Genomic DNA, 21448 nt, shown 5'->3' with positions numbered 1-21448 from the left:
ATAAATTTTTTATTCTCAACAGTAAACATCTTATTATCATTTCTAACTTTCCTTCTCTCTAAAAATTTCTCTTGTATTATCAAATTACATTACTTGAATTTAAAAACTTTGTTTTAATAGCAATTTTTTAATATTCCGTAACTTATATTTCAATGTGTTCCAAGCATTTCTTTTTATTTCTGTCATAAAGATATATTCCATAATTTCAAATATTACAATAAACAATTATCTAGCTTAAAATGTATGATACTTATGAAGTATTTCTCAATTTTCTTTTTATTGATAAGTGGATAATGATGATTTTGAATATGGTGATATTAGATAAGATAATATTCTCAAGAGAATTATCTCGTAATAAGAAACTATTTCCTCTGAATACCTTTTCTAATTAAATAATTTTTATCTGAAATATTAATTGATGATATGTAAAGATATTTGTGAACATCTCGAGAGTTGAGGCACAGAAACGAGTCAATGGATAATTTTATGGCCGATTGAAAAATTTTGTAGATATAATTCCTCCTTATACACACCTTTAAATACATCTTTCTAAAGCTAATAACGCCGATAACGCGTTAATATAATTCTATGTAATTTCTATATAAATTGTCATGATTACAACACGGCACAACCATACAACGTATAGTATATCAAGTTTGTCACTGAACGCAGGATAATGACACATTTAACATTGTACCTACCCCAAATTGCGTGCGTAGTACGCAAATTAATAACGTAATTTGTGTACTACGCATACTTAATACGCTAGTATACTTTGTACAATAATACTCGTCTTTTAGGAGAACGATTATAATTAAAGAGAGCTTCGTTTCAACGTACTGAACATCAATGTTATTTTAACGATTACTCTGATATATATATTTCACGGACGGGATTATTTTTATTACTTTCCATTCTACAGTAAGTCTATTCGATCTTCCCTTCCCGTTTCCTTCCTCTTTTTACGAATTTGTATTTTTTAATGCGCCGACCCCTCGCCTCTACCAGCGAACCGGAGCTATCGAAAGCTCCATTTATTGTAAGTTTCGAAAGACTTGTACAATATGAATAATCAATAATAAATCAATAACAGAAGCTTCGTGGTCCAAAATCAAAATAAATTGAAGTTGGAAATTATTTAGCTGTACCACACAAGTACGAATTATAAATATAATATATTAACGTTTCAGCTTTAAAAATAAAATTTCGTCAAAGATGAAACTCAAGAAATAAAGAAAAATATTAATCGTATAAAAATAGTTATAAAAATATCTAAAACTTTAAATTTATATTTTTAATCTTACATATAACATCTTCGAATTACTAAAATCTTTTCTAGTTTGGCGAACGCTAAATAAACTAAGATAAAGCAGTAACATCATCCTATATAGGTCTTTGAATACCAAGTAACAAGGAAGCAAACAAATTGGCCAATGCAGGGATGCTGAAGGAACCCATTTAATCAGATTATTTCTTTCATCAAAAATAAGAAAGTTAAAAATTATTTGGAGAAAAGAAACCTGGAAGATTTGTGACCGAGACAAAATCGAGTACAAGTTGGACACGGATATATCTGCATGGATCAAATAACAGGAATTGTGCGAATGGGATAATAATGCACATTTCTGTACGATGTTACATAAGATTATATTTTGCAACTTTCTTCTCTGCGGTGTTCTTTTAGCGGGCCAGACCCATTAAAACGTGACAAAATGTTCACTCATCATAATGATGCATCATTCGATTCGTTTTTTATTTCCCAATTTGTTTCTTCTCTTTACGATGATCAATCAGTATTTAATCGTATTTACCATCAATTTCGGACTTTCAGATATACTGATCGAAAGAAGCGCGTATACGTAAACGTTGTCGCAAAATCTACACTACTCACGATTTCCCCCCCCCCCCCCCCTCTCTCTCTCTCTCTCTCTCTCTCTCATTTTGAAATACAACACATACATACTCTTTCATCCTTTCATCTTCTTGTAGCCATATAAAAAAAGCGTTCAGCTAGTGTAAATGGAAAATGAAAACAGGATTAATACAATTCCTCCCCGCTATCGCGAGTAGGAGCGCGGCGGATATTGTGCAAAGTAACAATCTACAATTGCAATTGTTGATTAAAAGTCACATCGAGGAATTTTCTCTTAATTTTCATCTATGATTATTTTGAGAACTTCTGTAACAATATACATATATCGACTTTGAGACGTTCTGAGAAATTTAATTTCATAAAAAAATATTAAATCCGAATGTGTGTGTATATATATACAGGGTGAGGCATCTAAAAGAAGTCACCTAAATAACGCGCTTGTTTTTAATGATACGAAAAAATGTTTCAGATGAAAGTGGAACGGTTTCGAGGGGCTTCATATCTTTTCATTACCTCCATCAAGACAAAAAACAATGTGACCAAACCACGTTTCTCTCGAAACCGTTCTTCACTTTCATCTGAAACATTTTTTTCGCGTATCATCAAAAACAATCGAGTTATTTAGGTAACCTATTTTAGATGTTTCACCCCGTATATTAATATTATTTCAAATCATTTTTAATATGTTTTTAATGCAACAGACAATTTCGCGTTGTCTTGCACAACATCCCTTCGCTATAAATGTAAAATACACACTACATGTACACATACATGTACACGTATATATGTGTATATATACGTACGTATATAATGAATGAAATTATAAACTAACATTTTGTTTAATGTGTTTCAATAATTAATAATATTAATAACATTAAAAGTAATTAATCCGTATTTTTATGATAATTACATATAACGAAATGTTCGCAGCGTCTATTTATTTGTTTTACATACAAACACACACATACACAAACATACGTAAATACATACGCGCGCATGCGCGCGCGCGCGCGCGCGTGTGTGTGTGTGCATATATGTGAAGTGTGTTATGTATACATACACACAATTATGAATGCGAGCTTATACTTGTATAATTGTTTTGTAAAGTATTTACAATTGCAGAAGGGTACGATTATTTTGTAGGCACTATGGCTTTGGACGTACACTAAGTTGTACGTTAGGGTACATCCTTGAGGGACTTCCAGACAATTTTTCCAGTGTATCCTTGAGATCTCGAGGAACAAGAAGAGGTATCTCTACACGAATCTTGCTCAATAAAACAATTCCAGCAACGCGTTACTCGACAGTATTCAAGTGTTCACCGGCAAGAAAAAACTATCTTTAAAAAAAATCCCGTCATCAAGTTCAGAATAGCACTACGCCTTCAATCTTAGGATCTTAGACAATATAATCGAGTTGCGAATTGGAATTAAATACGCATTTAAATGTGACAATATAGTCTAAGATCTTTCACTCGTTTTTTTACCATATGTGTACGTTTTAACTTTATCTACGTTCATCTTCATGTCATCAATAAAAAGTTGATCAGAGCGTGTGAGACTCCTATAATCGGCTAGTAATATAATTGTTATAAAACTATTACTATTCGTCGCGTTTAATTTCCCTTCTAGTAAATAACGAGGCATAAAATAATATATTCAAAACGGAAAACGTTTATTTATCTTGATTTGCCATTCGACCGGTTGGAGTTACAAAAGCACGCGAAATAAGACTATCATATTGTCGAACGATTTATTAACAAGGCAACATTTATCCGTTAAAAAAACATACATCATCCGAAGGAAGAACGACAGACTCTAGGTCGCATATAATTTAAAAAAATCATTCGAATCTCAATAATACGTACACAGTCATTTTTCGCGCGCACGAAGTAATCCTCGCAATCTCGTCTATCCCCTCTCCCTCTCTTCACTAAACAAGATTTTATATCAGAAAGAATTCGATTAACCGCCTCATTCATTTTACAGTTGGACAACTACGAAAAACAATTAGATCGTTGTCCGACACGAGTACAGTCTGTCCTCTCTCTGAATTCCCAAATACATTCTCTCTCCTATCTCTTAGCACAATTTACAATATTATTACAGATTGCACGAAAAAGCGCCTTCGCTTTTCAATCTCTCTCTCTCTCTCTCTCTCTCTCTCTCTCTCTCTCTCTCTCTCTCTCTCTCCCCCCCCCCCCCCTCCCCCTTCCTTCCTTATACACACATACGCATGCACACAGCATACACGCCCACGCATACATATACAAACACACTTTATCTCCATCTCTCTTCTTGTCTCTTTGTCTAATATCTTTGCAATCCATTCCGCAAACGTGATCAACGCAGACCATTTCAAGCCGGAAGCACACATTAACAATATTGTGATATGTTTATCCTGTGCCTCGGCAATTCAGCTTTTTCACATTAAAAGTTTGTAATCCGTAATAAGAAATTAAAATAGTATAACTACGCGTTATTCCAGAATGAAACATGAGTATCAAAAAAAACGTAAAATATTAAAATATTCTGGTACAATACAGATCAAATTCCATTTCTTTTTTATGTAGAACAGACAATAACAGATGGTGTAAAAAATCCTGTTACGGAAAATATAATGTATTCTTTTGATTTCAATAGGGTGCATTTTATGAAATTGCCTGTGACGAGCCTAAACTATTTTGTTACTATTCTTTAAGCTTCATGCCTTCTTGTACTCTTACGTACAAAAAATACGGAAAATAAGTTCCAGATACAAAATAGTGTGCTTAAAGAAACAATAAATAAATAAAAATGTCTTTATATGTTTGCAATTTTTCGCGAAGATCGACGCGCGGAACGAAACTGCCAACTATCATCACTACGTAACACGAAGGCGCATTGTAAAACTGACGAAGCAGTTCCGTCTGTTTATTGAGTCAGAGCCCAAAAAGACACGAACGCCCGTGCAATAAGCGATGATATTCCTAGAATTTAAAATCGAAGAGATCCGAAAGACCTTCCTCGGTGCCTAACGAGAATGAGTAGTCGTTTTCGGAGAGAGGTGGTTCCAAAGTCAGTAGTTGTTCTCCAAAATCGAGAATACTCAGATCTGCAACAAAAGTAAGACGAATAACGAACTTGCTATCTTAAATCCAGCATCATTTACATTAGATCGTTTGCAAACAATTATTTTATAATATTTTATATATATATATATATATATATAAAGATTCAATATTTAAATATGAAATTCCTTATTACTGTTATATATACTATGGTTCGTATTCAGAACGCGTTTTTATTGATAAAAGCGCGCTTTTATTTCTGAAATTCTATAGCAATGTAAACTATAGCATATTAGAGCGCTAACATTATTGTAAACACATTCTGAATACGGGCCTAAAATTTTTAAATGAATCACGAATTTAAAAAAAAACGAGTTTTTAATTATATTATTAAGAAATATCAGTAATACAGAATACATAATTTATTACTTCAGTTTTCTTGTGATGCATCATATAAGCATTTTATTTTATTTAAAAAATTTGCAATAACTTACAAAGCGGTACAAAGAGTACAATCACTGCATATTATTAGTTTCAACAATGTTTCTCTGTAATAGATCGTTTAATTATCTAAGAAAATTGATATTTGTGAAATCAAAATAAAGAAGTGCTGCAAAATTTGGGTCAATCATATTGATTTCGAAATTATATATGTTTCCCTTGAAGAATTTTCAGAGACAGTTATGTGTGAAAAGAATTTTTTTTTTAAACGTATCTTGCATCCATGTATTGTGATAATATTAACATAGAGCAACATCATATAAAACATAATAGAGGCCAATAGTTAGTATAGATAAACGTACCTTTACACAACACGAGCTTTGCTGTTTGAAACCGTTACCTAACTAGAACTCTGCCTGTGATGTGATTTTAATAATTTTAACACAAGTCACAGCCAGAGCTCCATCAGGGTACGGCCATCATCCATTGGTGAAAAGACAGTGAAATATTCAAAAGAAAGGCAATATGTGTTATTAAGGAATTACAAGGAAATATTTAACCTCTACCTTTCTTTTGAATAATATTTACGTCCACAAGTGATTATTATATTGTAATACATGCAATACGTTCTTTTCAAATAAAGAAGGATGTGATATAACAATTTTGTAAGACATTTATCTCATAATATGTGTTTTGTAAAAACTTTTGTTATATGAAAAGAACGCTTAATAAATCGGAATCTGTTTTAGTACGAGTAATACAAAGACAAAAAAAAATTCAAAAATATTTTATTAAAAAAAATACAACTATATACAAGACTTAAAGCATTAAACTAATTGAAGCATTAGAATTTTTGCAGAAATAAAATATAAATAAGAATTCAATGAAAAAACAGAATACGCAATAAGATAACACACACAGCAATGTATATTTAAAATATCAATAGAAATATTGAATTATAAATATATACAAAATACTAGAAATTAAGACTGTTTTTTCTCTCATACTTTATTGAAATAAAGTATTGGAAACTCTACTCTGTTATCCTGCATTAATAAACGCATATATAATTTATATCTATAATTTATATCTCAAATTTCTTGTGAAAACGATATATGATAAAAAACTATTTATTAATCGATACATCAAGAAATCTTTAATATTAAATTTTAGAAGACATATTCTATTAATCTATCAAAAATGCATTGAGAATAACATACTTAAAAAATTAATTTTATAGCACAGAGAGAATTTCTCGCGTAAGAATTTCTTTCTGATACCATAATTCAATATAATTGCGATAAGAAATTAGAATGCTAGTTATGAATTCAATGTATTGTCGCATAATTAAATATTAATATTTCTGTCAAATACTGATATTTAATATTAGAAATATGAATATATTTTAAATAAAAAGGAATAAAATATTATATATTTACAAAATAATACATTACTAGATTTTGTAATAAAATATTGATATATTCAATAACAGAAATTATATAAAAATAAAAGCGTTTTTAATTTCCCAATTTTCTATAATTTTTTTTTATTTATTTAATTACATATTTAAATTTGTTATAATATACTTAAACTGATATAACGTATTTAAATATGCATTTCAATTTATAGTTTAACAATATTATCAATAATGTTTCATGATCTATACGAGAATATTTCTGACTCTTTTAAATATAAATGATAGAAAAACCATACAATTCATAAAATTAAAGATGAAACAAATAATATCCTCGCGTGAATAAAATAAAAGACATACTAAATAGAAATTGTATACAAAGACAAACAGAGGATATTAATAATAATTTACTGAAAAAAAGCCTAAAAATAAATAATTTTTCCTACTTATTTTCTTTTACAATTTCAAAATTTTTATTACATTTAGATCAGCCATTAATATAAAATATGAAAGAAGCTTTTTTCAAGAGAGAAAGAAAGCAAACTAAACAAGCGTTATTTCCTTCCATTCTTACCTGAGCTGATTTGGTCCTCTGTTTGGAGTTGGAATTTGCCACCGCCCATTGGTCCATAATCATCGGATTCGCATAAGAACGCGTCCTTCATGCTCGTTATACTGGTAACTGTAGTTACGGGGGTACACAGACGAGTATTTATGAAACTCTCATCGGAAGGTACTGGCTCGATTCGTATGTCACTTTCTCGATTAGCCAACAATTCAGGAGGCAAACAAGGTATATCGGATTCTTTTGATTGAGGCACAGATTGCGTTGTCGCATACCCAGGATAGGATGTTTTAACTGTGGAATCCTCAGGACACAGAAACACATCTATCTCTCCGTGTTCCGATCGCATGTGCATTTGAAGCTAAAAACATTAATACAAAGGGAATATAAAACGCCCAGTAAATATATTTTTTGATCAGATATAAAATTATTTCTCTCTAGATGTTGGAGAGCAATTGAAATGTAAATGATATATAATATCGAACTTAACAGATACTTTACCTTTTGTTGACCAAAGTTATTGATCGGTTGTGGAACATGAAGGGTAGCTTCCGGCGGGGCTTTCACAGCCATAATAACTTGGTCTTTGTACATTGAGACTGAACGTAAATCATGATACGTTACATAAGCGTATTGTCTATCCGCGCAGAGCTCGCGAAGGTTTTTGTCAGCACCGTGAATCAATCGGTCCAGAGTGTTCTCTTTAGCTTCCAAATCCGCGACTTCCCATCTGAGATTAGCGATATCGTTCCGATTGTTCGGTAACTGACCGCCTCTGTAACAAGAAAAATTAATATTTCGAGTATAACCTCTGATTATACGTACAGATATAAAATGTAAACTGTACATACAATATCTTAGTAGATAACTTACTTCCACTGGATATTGTTTTTACTTTTCTTCTCTAAGATACCAATGCCCTCTAAAACATTAGTAATGTCGTATATACGACGTTTTTGTACCTCCAACTTTTCCGACGCTACATTTAAATCCACCACACCATCTTGACTGCTTTCGACTAAGTGAATAAACTTTTTTGTGAGCAAACTCAAAGATGTGTCATACCGTGTCCTTTCTACAGTTTTACCTGCAATGAAACAATCGATTCCTTTCTTGAATGACATGCAAAAAAAATTAAGAGAAATATCATAAAGCAGAAGAGACATTTTACTTTTGGTGGGTGTATGACCAGCTAAAGAATTCGAGCCAGATCTTCTGCGTTTACCTCTGGGTGTTTTGAAGGCAGACTGGCTAGGACCAGTCGTCCCTACCTCCAAATTCAGTCTTCTTTTTACCGCTTGAACCGATATCTACCAAAAAGAGAGAGAAGGCAATTGTAACTTTGATTAGTCAAGTGTCAAATAATTTAATCAAATTAAATACCTTTGGGCGAATCAACATAGATATTTTTATATGTCAATGTTACTATATAAGAAATGTTACCTCAGTACCAATTTATCATCATCACTCATCAATCATTTTTTACCTCAGCTCTTGGTGGTGGTTGTGTAGGTTTTCTCGTTATTTGGTAGCAAGGTGTTTGTCCATACTGGTGATCCTGTAGATGAGGGCTTGGTGTTTCTTCCGCTACCTTTGGAGGTTGGATTTCGTCCAAAGAACCATCGTCCAGAAACTCAGACTTTACTGTAGAAAGATATTGTTCGAGTAAGTTTAACAGCGACAAAATAATGTGGAATATTTCTTTCTGCAAGTGTGACTTACATAACTTGGTATCCACCATGTCTGGAGTGACTGGCCTGGCTGGATCCTCCAGGATCACTTGTCTCCTTACCCGAGGCATCCTGGTAATGTGATTGCGTCTGAAATAATTATACACACGTAAAATTATACAACTGTTCGATCATAAAACCACACACACCGTAATTACGTCCTAATAAATAATCATGCTGCCTGAAACGCAATAATGTTAAACTTCCGAACATCGAGAAGACTAAAAGATAAAATTCAAGAGGTATATGTAGCAAGCAGGAAACGCGATATACCGATGTGATATACCCTCGACCACGCGAGACGCAACAGATTGACGCGATCGAGCATTTCGACCGAGATCACAGTAAGGTTGAGTCCCGGCGGTACGCGACGAGTTTCCTGCGGCGCGATCAGAGCAACGAAACCCACGGACGTTACCGTGCAACACGACCGGCCATTCGGTACACGAGGGAAGGATCGCCAATGACGGCGGCGCACGGACCTATTTCTAAGCACACTCTTCATTTTCGGCCGTTAACCGCTGCCGTTGGCCGCGCGCGCGTCCAGCTCGGTGCGTTACACGTGCGGCTGCGGTGGTGGCGAGTGTCATTTTTAAATCCCAAGGCTTCTTCCAGTTCTCACGCGGGAAGAGGGGACGAAAAAGAGACCCGCCGCGTCGGATGGACGCGACCTGTCCGCACACCGGCCGTGTAAAAGTCGTGCGGGCAATAACGGAAATAATAACGAGCGACGCGAGCACCGCAATGCTACGTGTGCGATATTAGCATCTCTCTCTCCCTCTCGCTCGCTCTCTCTATCCGCCTATCTTCCGATTGCGCGGCGCCCGTGCTTTAGGTCGAACGCACACGAGACTCCCGTCCCCGAGTCCAATGAAAGTCGCTGCGACGAACGATGGTGTTGAAGGAAATTCGATTCTCGCTCGCGACGAAGAGCGGAACGACTCCGTTTAATGTACACATAGAACTCGATAAGCGAAGAGAGGATCCAATCGAGCCGGAGAGTTACTAATAGTTCGGATGAAACTGAACTTGAGGAATCATTCCGGCTTACACACGTATATCAAATTTCGAGAGAGAGAGAGAAGGAAAAAAATCTTATCTCGTTCAGACGTCTAAATGTTTTAAATATAAAATAATTACATTACGTACACATTAGGGTGTATCGAATTTTCAAAAATTTTACGGAGTAGCGATAAAATGATAGTTTAATATGCACTATTCACGAAAATTGATACAAAAAAAATTTAAAAAAATATCTAGCATTCGCGCACGCGCCTCCAATACAGCGTTTTTTGACGTTTTTTTTATTCATCTCTCCGTGACTTAGTCATTTTTCAACTTTTTTTTTTTTTTTTTTTTTAATTTGTGCCCAGAGTATGTACCTTTCAAACCCATATCACAAAAAATTTTTTGAAATTTTTCTGAGCCCTGGAAAAATCGCTAAATATGACCACTTTTGATCTAATTAATGGTTAATTATAATTTAATACAATGCATCATATAGCGATTCACGAAAATTGATACAAAAAAAATTAAAAAAAATATCTAGCATTCGCGCACGCGCCTCCAATACAGCGTTTTTTGACGTTTTTTTTATTCATCTCTCCATAACTTAGTCATTTTTCAACTGACAAAAGTGAAATTTCGCAGGTCTGTGTTATTAACCATTAATTTGATTAAACGCGGTCATATTTAGCGATTTTTCAAGGGCTCAGAAAAATTTCAAAAAATTTTTTGTGATATGGGTTTGGAAGGTACATACTCTGGGCACAAATTAAAAAAAAAAAAAAAAAAAAGTTGAAAAATGACTAAGTTATGGAGAGATGAATAAAAAAACGTCAAAAAACGCTGTATTGGAGGCGCGTGCGCGAATGCTAGATATTTTTTTTAATTTTTTTTGTATCAATTTTCGTGAATAGTGCATACTGAACTATCGTTTTATCGCTACTCCGTAAAATTTTCGAAAATTCGATACACCCTAGTACACATATATATATAGTCACACATATCTTCATCCGTCGGAACTTGTCGAAATTATCGTTTTGTTCTCGAAAAGGTCGTAAATAAAAATATCAAGAAAATCTATACATAACGTATACTTTGCGTACATTCTCGCATACGCGACATTTTCGAGAATACCTCCTGATTCCGAATATTATTTCTCAGCGTTCTGAATAACCGCGCACAGCTGATCGCCCGTTGTTATCTTTATTTAAAAGGCACGAAGAAATTCGCCTCATCATATTATTTAAGTATTTTATTGATAAGTCCAAAGTCGTTAACCGTTGATACCCAATCAAGACTCGATGTCTTCGATTCCCGCCAGTTGTGTAATTATTTTCCGCCTGTCTAAAAATAAGACAGATTCGCGCGCATTTACTTTATACGGTGGGAAAGATGTAGCGAATTCAGTTGGACGCGCTACTGCATACAAAGTCATTGTATATACTGATTTAATCTTCTGTTTCCTCTCTTCTTCTGATTTAATCGGTATACAAATAAAATGCAAATTTCTTACTTAATAGCGCAATAAAACGTATTGAGGATTTCATAGAGAGTCATTTTAATTCTCTTTTATATTTATATCAAATACTGCACCTTTCTGCATCAATTTGTGTACGACAGCTTTAACGCGCACCAGTCTACACTGAGTGCATCCAATCAAATTCACATGCACTAACAGATTCGGAGATACAGGATATGTAACTTGGAAGATTGAAGTAGACATATTCGCGTGAGATACTTTTCCCGTGGTTACAGATTAGTTTGTCGTGTGTCAACTGAAGTTGAACACACGTGACACGCCGTTTATGTCCCATCAGAAGCTATAAATAAGAAGATTATACATTCTCGAAAGTCATTTCTCGCGTAAGTACGTTTGCGTCAGTATAAACATCACGCAAATGTCACATCGGTACGTCTCGCGAGACGCAACGTTTGTCTACGCAAGTTGGAATATATTGTAACGTGATGAAAATACGTGTGACTTTAATATCGAGACCAATAGCAATTTCTTCACTTGGTCAATAATCGCAATTCGACATAGACTTTAGATTGATTTGTCTGCACTGAATCTGCACTGAGCAAATATATCGTAGTCGTCACGTATACGACTCTTTACTTACTGAATACAAATAAGTAGGTGCGATTCTCAAGCCACATTTCCAGCAAACTCGACCGCGCAATATTCATTAAGCACTTCAAGCATAATTGCGCTACTTTTTCTCCTTCGTCGATAAAATTGTTATACAATCGAGCAAGGGAACAGAGTTCGGTGAATTTAGAAATTGTACAACAATATATATAAATACGAGACTCGATACATTACACAAATAATTCTTCGCTCCTGTTAGTTATTCTGCGGAAGAAACAAAAAGAAAATCAATTATCATTTTTTCATATCTTATATTTTATCGAAATATATTATATCTTGCGAAAAATGGAGATGTCTACAAGTATAGGTAATCAAATGCATTTAAGAAGAGAAGCAAGAGTATTGTATCGCGAGAGATGATTTAAATCGAATAAGCTAACTTAAGGGCTTCGCATAGCAAACGTTTGGTATGCGTCTGAACACTCCGAACGGGGACCCATGGTGCGCTCGGCCCGGGGAATTTTAGAAAAAAAAGAACAAGCATTCCGAGACAAGCTGATCGTTCCGGGTGTGATTTAAAGAGATGGTGCTCGCGTCTCGAAAATATCCCATCCTTGGTGCTTGTGATTTATTCAAAGGGACTACAGAACATTTTCGTAACGTATATTAATTGTTAATCTGGTTTTCAAATCTGTTTCTCTTCAGATGAATCGATTGCGCGGTTGAAATGTGTATATGTGTGTAAAGTTCTTCTTTATTATTTATATAATTCTATAAACGAGATAACTTTTAAAACTTTAAAAAAGCTTTCAACAACTTTATATATAGAGATGTTGATTCAAGAGTTTAGTTAGCAGACAGATAAATCGAGAGAACAAATTAAGAATTGATATAATAGCATCGATAAAAGTTGGAGCGACTCCAGTTCGAGTCTTCTGCCGGATACACAATCATCGACCTACCACTACTCTAGTGAGAGCTACTAGAATTTCTCGACCACCAATAGCATCACGGTTTCTGCTTGGAAGGTTGGGAGCAATGCACGACGCGGAGTCATCGATTGGCCGGCCGCAGTCGTTAACTCGAAACCAAAGTACAAAGCATCTCGCACAGCGCATATCGGCTGCATTCGATGTAAAAGTGATACACCGATTAAGAAAAAACAACGGCGTTTTTTTTAATTACGCGACAACGTCGTCATCGAACTATTTTCCTCATACATCTCGATCTCGACGTTGAGGCTGAAATCTCTGCCTTCCTATTGGCTGCTCACGGGGATGGCCCCGTCAAGTCAGCCTCGACGTGGAGTCACATTGGCAGAATCGACACGAACGCCTCGCACCAACATCGATTCCGGAAACGTGTTCACGTTGCGAGAACACGAACGAAGAACACGAGGAAGAGTCTCTACGATCACTCACTCGAGGATCAAACGAGCTCGCGGAGGTTACTATAATACAGGCGCCGGCAAGGCTGTGCGTTCGCAGCCGGGCCACAATCAGTGGGCACTAACGCCGGGGTCCCCAGTGCGTCGAAGACAGGAAACGCCGCCGCCATCCACTACCATGACGACGGTGGCGGCGGCGGCGGTGGCGGGCGTCGACGAGACGTGTGCGCCGCTGTGCGAAGATGCAAACGAATGCGCAATGTGTCTCGTGTGCACGAGGCTTCAGGCGGCCAGATGTGACGAGGCCGGCCGGCCGGCTCTCTCTCTCTCTCTCTCTTTCCCTCCCCTCCTCCTCCCTCACCCCCGTTTCTCTGCCCCTTTATTTCGTTCTTCCTCTCGTAAGGTCTTGGGTCGCGAGCCCTACGACACCAGTCCAGCCATCTCCCTTCGGGGTGACTTTGACCGAACACCGATTAATATAATCAGTGATTGGATTCAATCGATAAGACTGCTCGTGGAACAAAAATGTCAACTGCGTATTCCGTTGATTCTCATTATATTTTTTCCTTCACACGTCAACAACGAATTGATAATTCTTTATACAATAATTGATTAAAGGTGTCCTTATATAATCTCCAGTGATACCCAATAAAGATTTCAAATCGTCAGCGTCCTGGGAATTTTTCGTTTGAACGTTTGTACTTGACGATTCAGAGAGTGACTTTAACTTTACGATTGACAAGCCGAAATTTTTCTTTTACAATTATACTTAGCAATCAATTGATTCTGAAAAAAGAAGCGTCGGAAAACATAGATGCGTTTTTGTATTAAATTATACTTATGTCATAGGTACCTGTGTCTGACAAACGCACGTATATAAAAAAAATGTATATAGCTTGGTATTAACCGATGCATCAAGTAAACAGTAAAGCAGTAAGCTTCCGAATGTTGAAAGAGAGCGATAGCACTCGAGATACGTTCTTTTTATTTCGAGTCTTCGGCGTCTCTTATCAAAAAAAAAAAAAAAACCTGGCGAGTGTGGTGCCACAGTCTTAGTCCGACATAGCGCGCGCAATCAGCTGTTAACATCGATCGAAGGCCACGCGTTGCCGCCGGCGGCGTTCTCGCGTCGTCGATTGTCAGAATTCTCGATTCCTTCTCGAAAGAGAGCGAGGAAAAGCGTTATCGCGCGATAACGGCCAATGGCGCGCGAGCATAGGGAATCGATGCCTCTCCATTGGCGGAACTGTCAAATATCGCGCGCTTCGATCATTCTTCGTTTTCGAGAATCGAGGTCTGCGCCCGTTTCGCCTTTTCGCGACCGACGTCGAATTGGACGAAGGAAGCCCCGAGTGCAAAGTGCAAGCGAAAACGTAGGAGCCTGTTCGAGCTCTCCGTTCACGCGATCATCACTCCCTCTCGGCCGATCACTCGCGTTTTTCTTCTTCGCGCCACCCTTACGCGATCGAGGATCTCGCGTCGTATCGCTGGTAAATAACGAGAATCGAAGTCACGGCCTCGTGCACACCGACACGCTCGCCCACTCCTTTACGCACGCACGCACGCACTGCATCGGTGGTGAGAGATACGCGTGCTCGCACACGAGCGCGCGTATACTCGCGTACGTGAGGCCGTCGCGTCGTGGCGAACTCATTTAAAGAGCCGAGATCTCTAGTAAGGTGCGTCGTCGCCGGCACGTCGTACAAAGGAGCGGCGCGCGAACACGCATCCTGCGGCCGAAGCGAAACTCCGCGCATTTTACCGGCGCGGCGCGGCGCGGCGAGGAAGGGCAGACGTGAGCGCGCGTAAAACTGCGCGTAGGAAGTCGCGGAACAGCCGCCGCCGCCGATGACGATCTCGGGCGAGAAAGAGAGACGGAGGAGTGCTGGCGCGTGTCCGTCCCTCTTCCTCTCGGCTCGCTCCCGATTTTTTGCTACTTACTTGGCTGCTCGCGGAACGTGTGCGTCGCGCCGCACAGTATTTTGAGACGGAGACCCGCGCTCTCTCTCTCTCTCTCTCGCTCTCTCTCTCTTCCGGGAGAAGATTCAGCAGCAGGCCAGCGAGCGGCACGCGGCGCGCGTCTCAGGACGGTCGGAGCCGGGCATCTCTCGGGAGTCCGGGTGGAAATCTCTCCTCGATCCCGGCACTCGAGAAGGAGGACAGATAGATACAGGATATTCGCTAACAGAGTAGGAGGAACACCGCACGGACGGGAACGAACGTGTGGTGCTGCCCTTCCTCGTCGACCCCCCCCGTATATCACCACCGAGGTGTGTACCTCGGGATTATCGCTTCGCTCACCCTTTCCCTCCGGTTCCCTCGACGTGGCTGCTAACCGTCGCTCTCGCCCTCGCCTCGTCTCGTTGCGACTTTTACATACTCTCGGCGCGATTTCTCTCCCTCTTACTCTCTCTTTCTCTCTCTCTCTCTCTCTCTCTCTCTCTCTCTCTCTCTCTCTCTCTCGAGGCCAACGCTCGTTTTTACGAGTGTTGCTGCTGCTAGAGTACGGTGTCCATTTTCTGCGCGATCCGCCACGATTACGTGCTACGCACAGACGAACGAAGGCGGTTCCTCGAACGACGAAAGGGTGTGTGCTGCTCGTTGTCCGAGGAAAAAAATATACGCTGGATCGCGGGGACCGTTTCGTTTTTCACTCTGGCTGCGGAATACGGCGTGGCTCGGACCTTAGAGCGAGCCCCGCCTCGGCATGCTCGGCTCGGCTCGACTCACAGACCGACCAGGAGGCCGGCGAGCAAGGAGAAACGAATCTCTCTCTCTCTCTCTCTCTCTTTCTATGCGTGTTCTACTCGTTGCGTCGCGCGCGTGCACGTATACGAGGCTCGGCACGCGAGAGGATCGCGGTGTAGGCTCGCCTCGCTCCTTCTTTCGACTGGATTGTGTTGTGGACGGGGCCCGGGCACCGTGGCGCGCTGGCACGACTGGCCGATTCGGGCGACGACGAGTAGAACAAGCGGACCGAGTGTGTGCCGCGTGCGCCGGTGCTCCGCGAGATGCCAAAGAGAGAGAGGGAGAGAGAATCAGCCGCGTGTCCGTGCGTATTCGCAAACGTCTCTACGCGGGAGGAGGGGGGAGGGGGGGCCGCCTCCTCTGACCCCCCCCCTCCAGCTGGGTGTCGGTGCGGGGTGTATATATATGCGAGGACCACACGTCGGCACCGTCGCGTCGCGTCGTGTCGCGCGACGCCGCCACCGCCGCCGGCGCGTGTATGCGGTGTGTGTGCGTAGTGCGAGCGCGGAAAAGCGCGGACGCGACGAGCGAGCGCGCGGCACGCATGCGTCGCGAGCCGTTAGCTCGTGCGAGAGAGAGAGAGGCGCGATGACGCTCGTCTCTCTGAATGTATACGTGAACGCGAGTCGCGCAACGTCGCGATGTTGGTGCGCTCGCTGCATCTTTCGCGCGTGTAGCACATCCTCGGGGAAAGATCGCGTCCGGAAAAACCGACGAGAGTTTCCATTTGACAACCAATGGAAATCTATCTATCTCTCTCTCTCTCTGGCTCGCTCGGCGTTCGACAGGTGACACTTTAAAGCGGCTTGACGTGTCTCTACGGACTCCACTTACCAGAATCAGGATAGCGTAGTCGAAGTGTCGCGACGATCTTCCCAGGATCTCCAGGCGGGGACAGGCCGAGAGGCACTCTCGCGACTTTCGCGGACCGAGACGGGGTTCGGGACGCGTCGTTCCTCGCCGCCTTTCATAAGTGCGCGCGCTTCCGACCGAGGACGGCGCGGCGGCACCCTCGCCGTAGCGGTAACGGCAGTGGTCGATTCTCCGTGTGCGTGTCGACGGCGTGTCCGTGAGCCGGCGTACCGGCCATCTGCCGGTCGCGCGCGACAGCTGAAATACGCGCGCCAAAACCGTCGCTCCGCGCCCGCGCCGCCGCTCGCCGCCGCCACCAGGTTCTTCGGTGTCGCGTTATTCACCCGCGATATGACCGAGCCTCTTTTTTTTTTTTCCCCCGAGATGATATCACGACATTTACACACCACAGGCTGATCCCCGCGAGCGAAGCTACCTAATGAGACACCTTGACGTAATGCGGCGCGCGCGCGCGCACGATAACCCCTCGATAACGTCGATGTGGCTATTATCGCGATTACGAACGCGTCCCGCGTCGTTTCACGCGGGTCATCGCGTTCCGTCGGGATCGTCGGCCGGAACCCCGGCAGCCAACGGGAAAGCCGCCGATCGTCGCGCGTCCTCGCCTGACCGCGCGGCGCGGTTTACCCGCCAAAACTCTCCGCCGCGCCGGCTTGCTCCACCGTCGCAGCCTTGCGAGCCTCGCGAGAACGGCTATTTACCGCGGGATATCCTCGCAACCGCTCGTCCCCGACGACGACGTTGCACGGCACCGGTTATCCACTTTCAGCACACTCGCGAGCATTCCCGCTGATTCCCGCGTTTCCGGAGCACACCGCGGTATCACCATACCGGTCCGCCATGCTCGGGGGTGTTGGCGAACGCAAAGCCAGTCTCTCTTCTCGTTTTCCTTCCTTTCCCTCCCTCTCCCTTCGCTCCCCTCCCCCTTCGCTCCCGACCCCTCTTCCTGTCCCTTTCTCTCGAAATGCCAACCGGGTCCCTTTAATCCAGGCCTCCTCGCGGCACTGAGTGGGGGGGGGGGGGGGGGGACGGAGGGACGACCGACGACGTTACGCGCAGGCAGCGCACACACTCGCGAATTATGCAATTTAGTGACGTATATTAATTTGACAACGATCGTAACTATACGAGCGCTTACGTTGCCGCGCACACGCGTCTCGACCGCCTTCTCGACGATTCTGCCTGCCGCGCGGAGACAACTGATGCCGTGTGATGCCCCTCGTTTTTCTTGCCTGGTCTTGCCCGAAACTCCGGCGATCGTCCCTTCCTTCGCGAATGGAGGGGCATTCGGCCTGCAGGGATGTAGCGGGACGGAAGGCGAGCGGCAGGGCCCCTCCTGACGAATGTCGAGAGCGCAACGAAGGATATCGATGGATAAGACGGGAATAAAATTGTTTGTCGGAAAAAAGTTGGCAATCTTATTTTACTCCCGTCACTTGAATTTAATCGCCGACGATCGCAATCCCCTCAATTGTGACTCGATCGCCGTTTCGAGCGCGTAACAACATTATTACAATGCAACCGCACGAAATTAGACGCTAGAACGGTGTACGTGTTTCATAGGAAAACTGGAGTTTCGTTACAAACTCTTTTTGTTACAAACGAAATGGATTATAATTTTTAGACAGGATCATTTTCTCAGAAAATAAGAATGGCTTGCTTCTTCGACGTTTTCCATCGAGTTTATATCACAATTTACATCCTCGCGTGTTGCATAATGCATATACAATACAATACAATTCTATTGAACGACTGTACAATAGATTTAAAACGTGTGTAACATTAAAGAAGTAACGTTAACGATACCATACCTTTCTATAAATAGCAACGGAAAGCTGTGTGACCTACATTTGAAATTAATCATTTTTTTTTTTCATTTTTCCATTTTACCGCTGATAAATGAAATATACAATCGAGGGTACGTGCCTAAAGCGTTAGTCAGGCAAATATATTATATTATAAACGTTAATGAAGCGTTAAAGATAGAGTTTAAATTGGCTTTACTTTAATGACGCACGCAGAACATCGCGCGTGTAATCAACCGTGACTTTGTGTACTTTTCTCGCTTTCTCGTGTGTGATCATTATGAAAAAAAGTGAGTGTAGTGAGAAATCTAAAGGAGAACCGTAGTTCAAAGGCAATAGCTACTACAGTAAAAGGACTCTATCGTATTGATTGTATTTTGTAAATAACAATGTTAAATAAGTAAAATATTAATTTCTTTTACGTATACACAGTATATGACATCGATAATCCCTTGCTCTTTTTTTATTGCGCTTTCCCGGGAGTTCCGGTGATCTTAATACACGCCTGAGTCAAGTCGAGCCAAGAAGAAGGGAGGCCCGGTGCATTCTTCGTAACGTATTTATTTGAACCCTACACGGGGCAAGTACAAAAGGATCACTCCTATATGTAGACCATAGGGGAGGCATACGGTTTCTCTTCTTGCCCTTCGGCTACCTTCCCCCCTCTTACTTTTTCCACGAACCACCCGTCCAAGCTAAGTAGACCCCCTTTTTCCCCACTACTCTTTCTCCACTGTTGTTAGAGCATTACCGGAAAGTTGCGCAGCAAAAATATCGTCGAGGTATGTGTGTGCAGGGCGATCGACGGGCCGAGAGGGTAATATCATATGTCGACGATCACGAAGATTTCGGGCCGCTCCACCTGCGGGCGATCGTTGATCTGCATCGCCGAGTACGTGATGGCCTTTACCTCTGCGCCTTGCGTGTGTTTGCCAATTGTGAACTCCTCGCCGTACGCGGTTGCCTTGATTTTAAATCCTCCTCGATCGAATTCCGTAATCTTGACTTTCTGACGACAGACGTGCAGAGAGATTTTCATCATTGACTTTTTGAACGCCGACGCGATAACTTTCGCGAGGTTCGCGGTCCAACTGAAAGGTTGGACTGTTTGACGATATTTTCAAATTCATGTAAATAGAATGTCATAATTGTATGAATTAATTTTAATATATAGTAATATTATTTTTAATAAATAACGGTAAAAGAGAGTCTTTGATATTTCATGTAGAATATATAAATTCATATACAAATTATATAATTATGTAATGTATCATGTATATCCCTATAATGTATTATAAAAATTTGAATGTTGCCGTTATTGAGGTAATAGTAAATCATTAGCATATGGTATATCTATATTGATCACGTTTATACAACAAAGAAATTATACCTTGGCGACTATATATGGCTCGGCGCTAAACATGAAGAGCAGCTCGTCGAGAAAGTGATAGAGCAGGCTCTCCATGTCGTGACCTTCGGCCTCGATGTGATGCACCTGTGTGATCTGCACGCGCTCGAGCTCCGTCATGTAGCCGAACATGGCCATCGCGCATTGCTCGAAAGCCTCGTCCATAGTGTCGCCCCATGAGTGCAATCTGAGACACAATCGATGATTTGCATATTCGACCTTCATCACAAATAAACTTTTAAACGCCTAATCGATCTCGGCACAATTGCTCGCGCGCTTTTTTTTTTTTAGGTTAGCCGGCGAAGTAATCTTCAAGACTACGCCGGTCGACTTTATTTTACAACGAATATAATACTTACTGTACGTCCGCGGTGTGATCCAGATCTGCAACAGAAGAACCGTGGATTTCTCCGTAAATATTTGTCAGACCGTGGCTGCGAAAGATTCGCGTTATACTCGGGCAAACTTTACGTCAGTCTCGCGATTACGAGGTTAGAATCCGTCGCGCGCGAAGACGCGCCAAGGTACACGTCGACGGATGAGGTATTTTCGAGAAAAATTCCAACGGAACGGTGATATGTAGAATAAGAGCCGCGATCGACATACTCACACTCGTATTTGACGGCCGGTATCTCGACATCCTCGCTCACCAGCTCCTCCATGTCGCACACAGCTGATTCCGTTCCACGTAATGCGAGGAGATCAGCTGATTCACTGACGGGTTCAATCAACGACAACGTAGTTCACGTAGGTGAGTTCATGCCGACCAGATGGCGCTACTTACAAGCGAACTTGAGCGCTTGCGGCCACATGGAGTAACACGTGACTCCGTACACTGAAAACGGTCGATTCGTTTTGGCGATTTCGCCAAACTGCGATTCTATCCCAGATGTAGCGTGATGAGATATTTGCGTGAATAATCATTTTTGGAAATATTTCAATAAAATCTTTTTTAAATATTTGTTTAATGTTGTAAGAAAAAGAATATATTCCAAAAACTCTGACTTCCTGGATATATTTATTATATTTTCAGAATATTTTATAAAAAATTTCTTAAATGT

At 40.9% G+C, this 21448-nt stretch overlaps 2 protein-coding genes across 4 annotated transcripts; both read right to left on the bottom strand.

Moving 5' to 3' along the window:
- Positions 1–3487: 3487 nt before the first annotated feature.
- LOC108782070 (E2F transcription factor 1) lies at positions 3488–16475 on the bottom strand. 3 transcript variants are annotated; one of them, XM_018550226.1, is made up of 8 exons: positions 15855–16475; positions 9065–9162; positions 8829–8986; positions 8514–8652; positions 8216–8429; positions 7844–8117; positions 7352–7703; positions 3488–4966 (listed from the first exon to the last, which is right to left on the bottom strand). In XM_018550226.1, the coding sequence occupies exons 2-8, from the start codon at positions 9141–9143 to the stop codon at positions 4842–4844; spliced, it is 1341 nt and encodes a 446-aa protein (XP_018405728.1). In that variant the 5' UTR covers positions 9144–9162; positions 15855–16475; the 3' UTR covers positions 3488–4841. The 3 variants fall into 3 exon arrangements, with proteins under 3 accessions (XP_018405728.1, XP_018405729.1, XP_018405727.1); XM_018550227.1 differs by lacking the exon at positions 15855–16475 and adding an exon at positions 11671–11734; XM_018550225.1 differs by lacking the exon at positions 15855–16475 and adding an exon at positions 9555–10161.
- A 2359-nt stretch (positions 16476–18834) lies between these two features.
- Positions 18835–21118, bottom strand: Archease (protein archease). Its single transcript, XM_018550278.1, has 4 exons — positions 20998–21118; positions 20747–20771; positions 20370–20574; positions 18835–19988 (listed from the first exon to the last, which is right to left on the bottom strand). Exons 1-4 carry the CDS (start codon positions 21047–21049, stop codon positions 19803–19805), a joined length of 468 nt encoding a protein of 155 aa, XP_018405780.1. The 5' UTR covers positions 21050–21118; the 3' UTR covers positions 18835–19802.
- Between the last annotated feature and the right edge of the window lie 330 nt (positions 21119–21448).

The sequence above is a fragment of the Cyphomyrmex costatus genome, unplaced genomic scaffold, assembly GCF_001594065.2.
Source record: "Cyphomyrmex costatus isolate MS0001 unplaced genomic scaffold, Ccosl1.0 scaffold97, whole genome shotgun sequence".
In the NCBI taxonomy this organism is placed as follows: Eukaryota; Metazoa; Arthropoda; class Insecta; order Hymenoptera; family Formicidae; genus Cyphomyrmex; species Cyphomyrmex costatus.
Note: the sequence above shows the minus strand (reverse complement) of the source record. Positions and strands in the feature narration are given on the sequence as shown.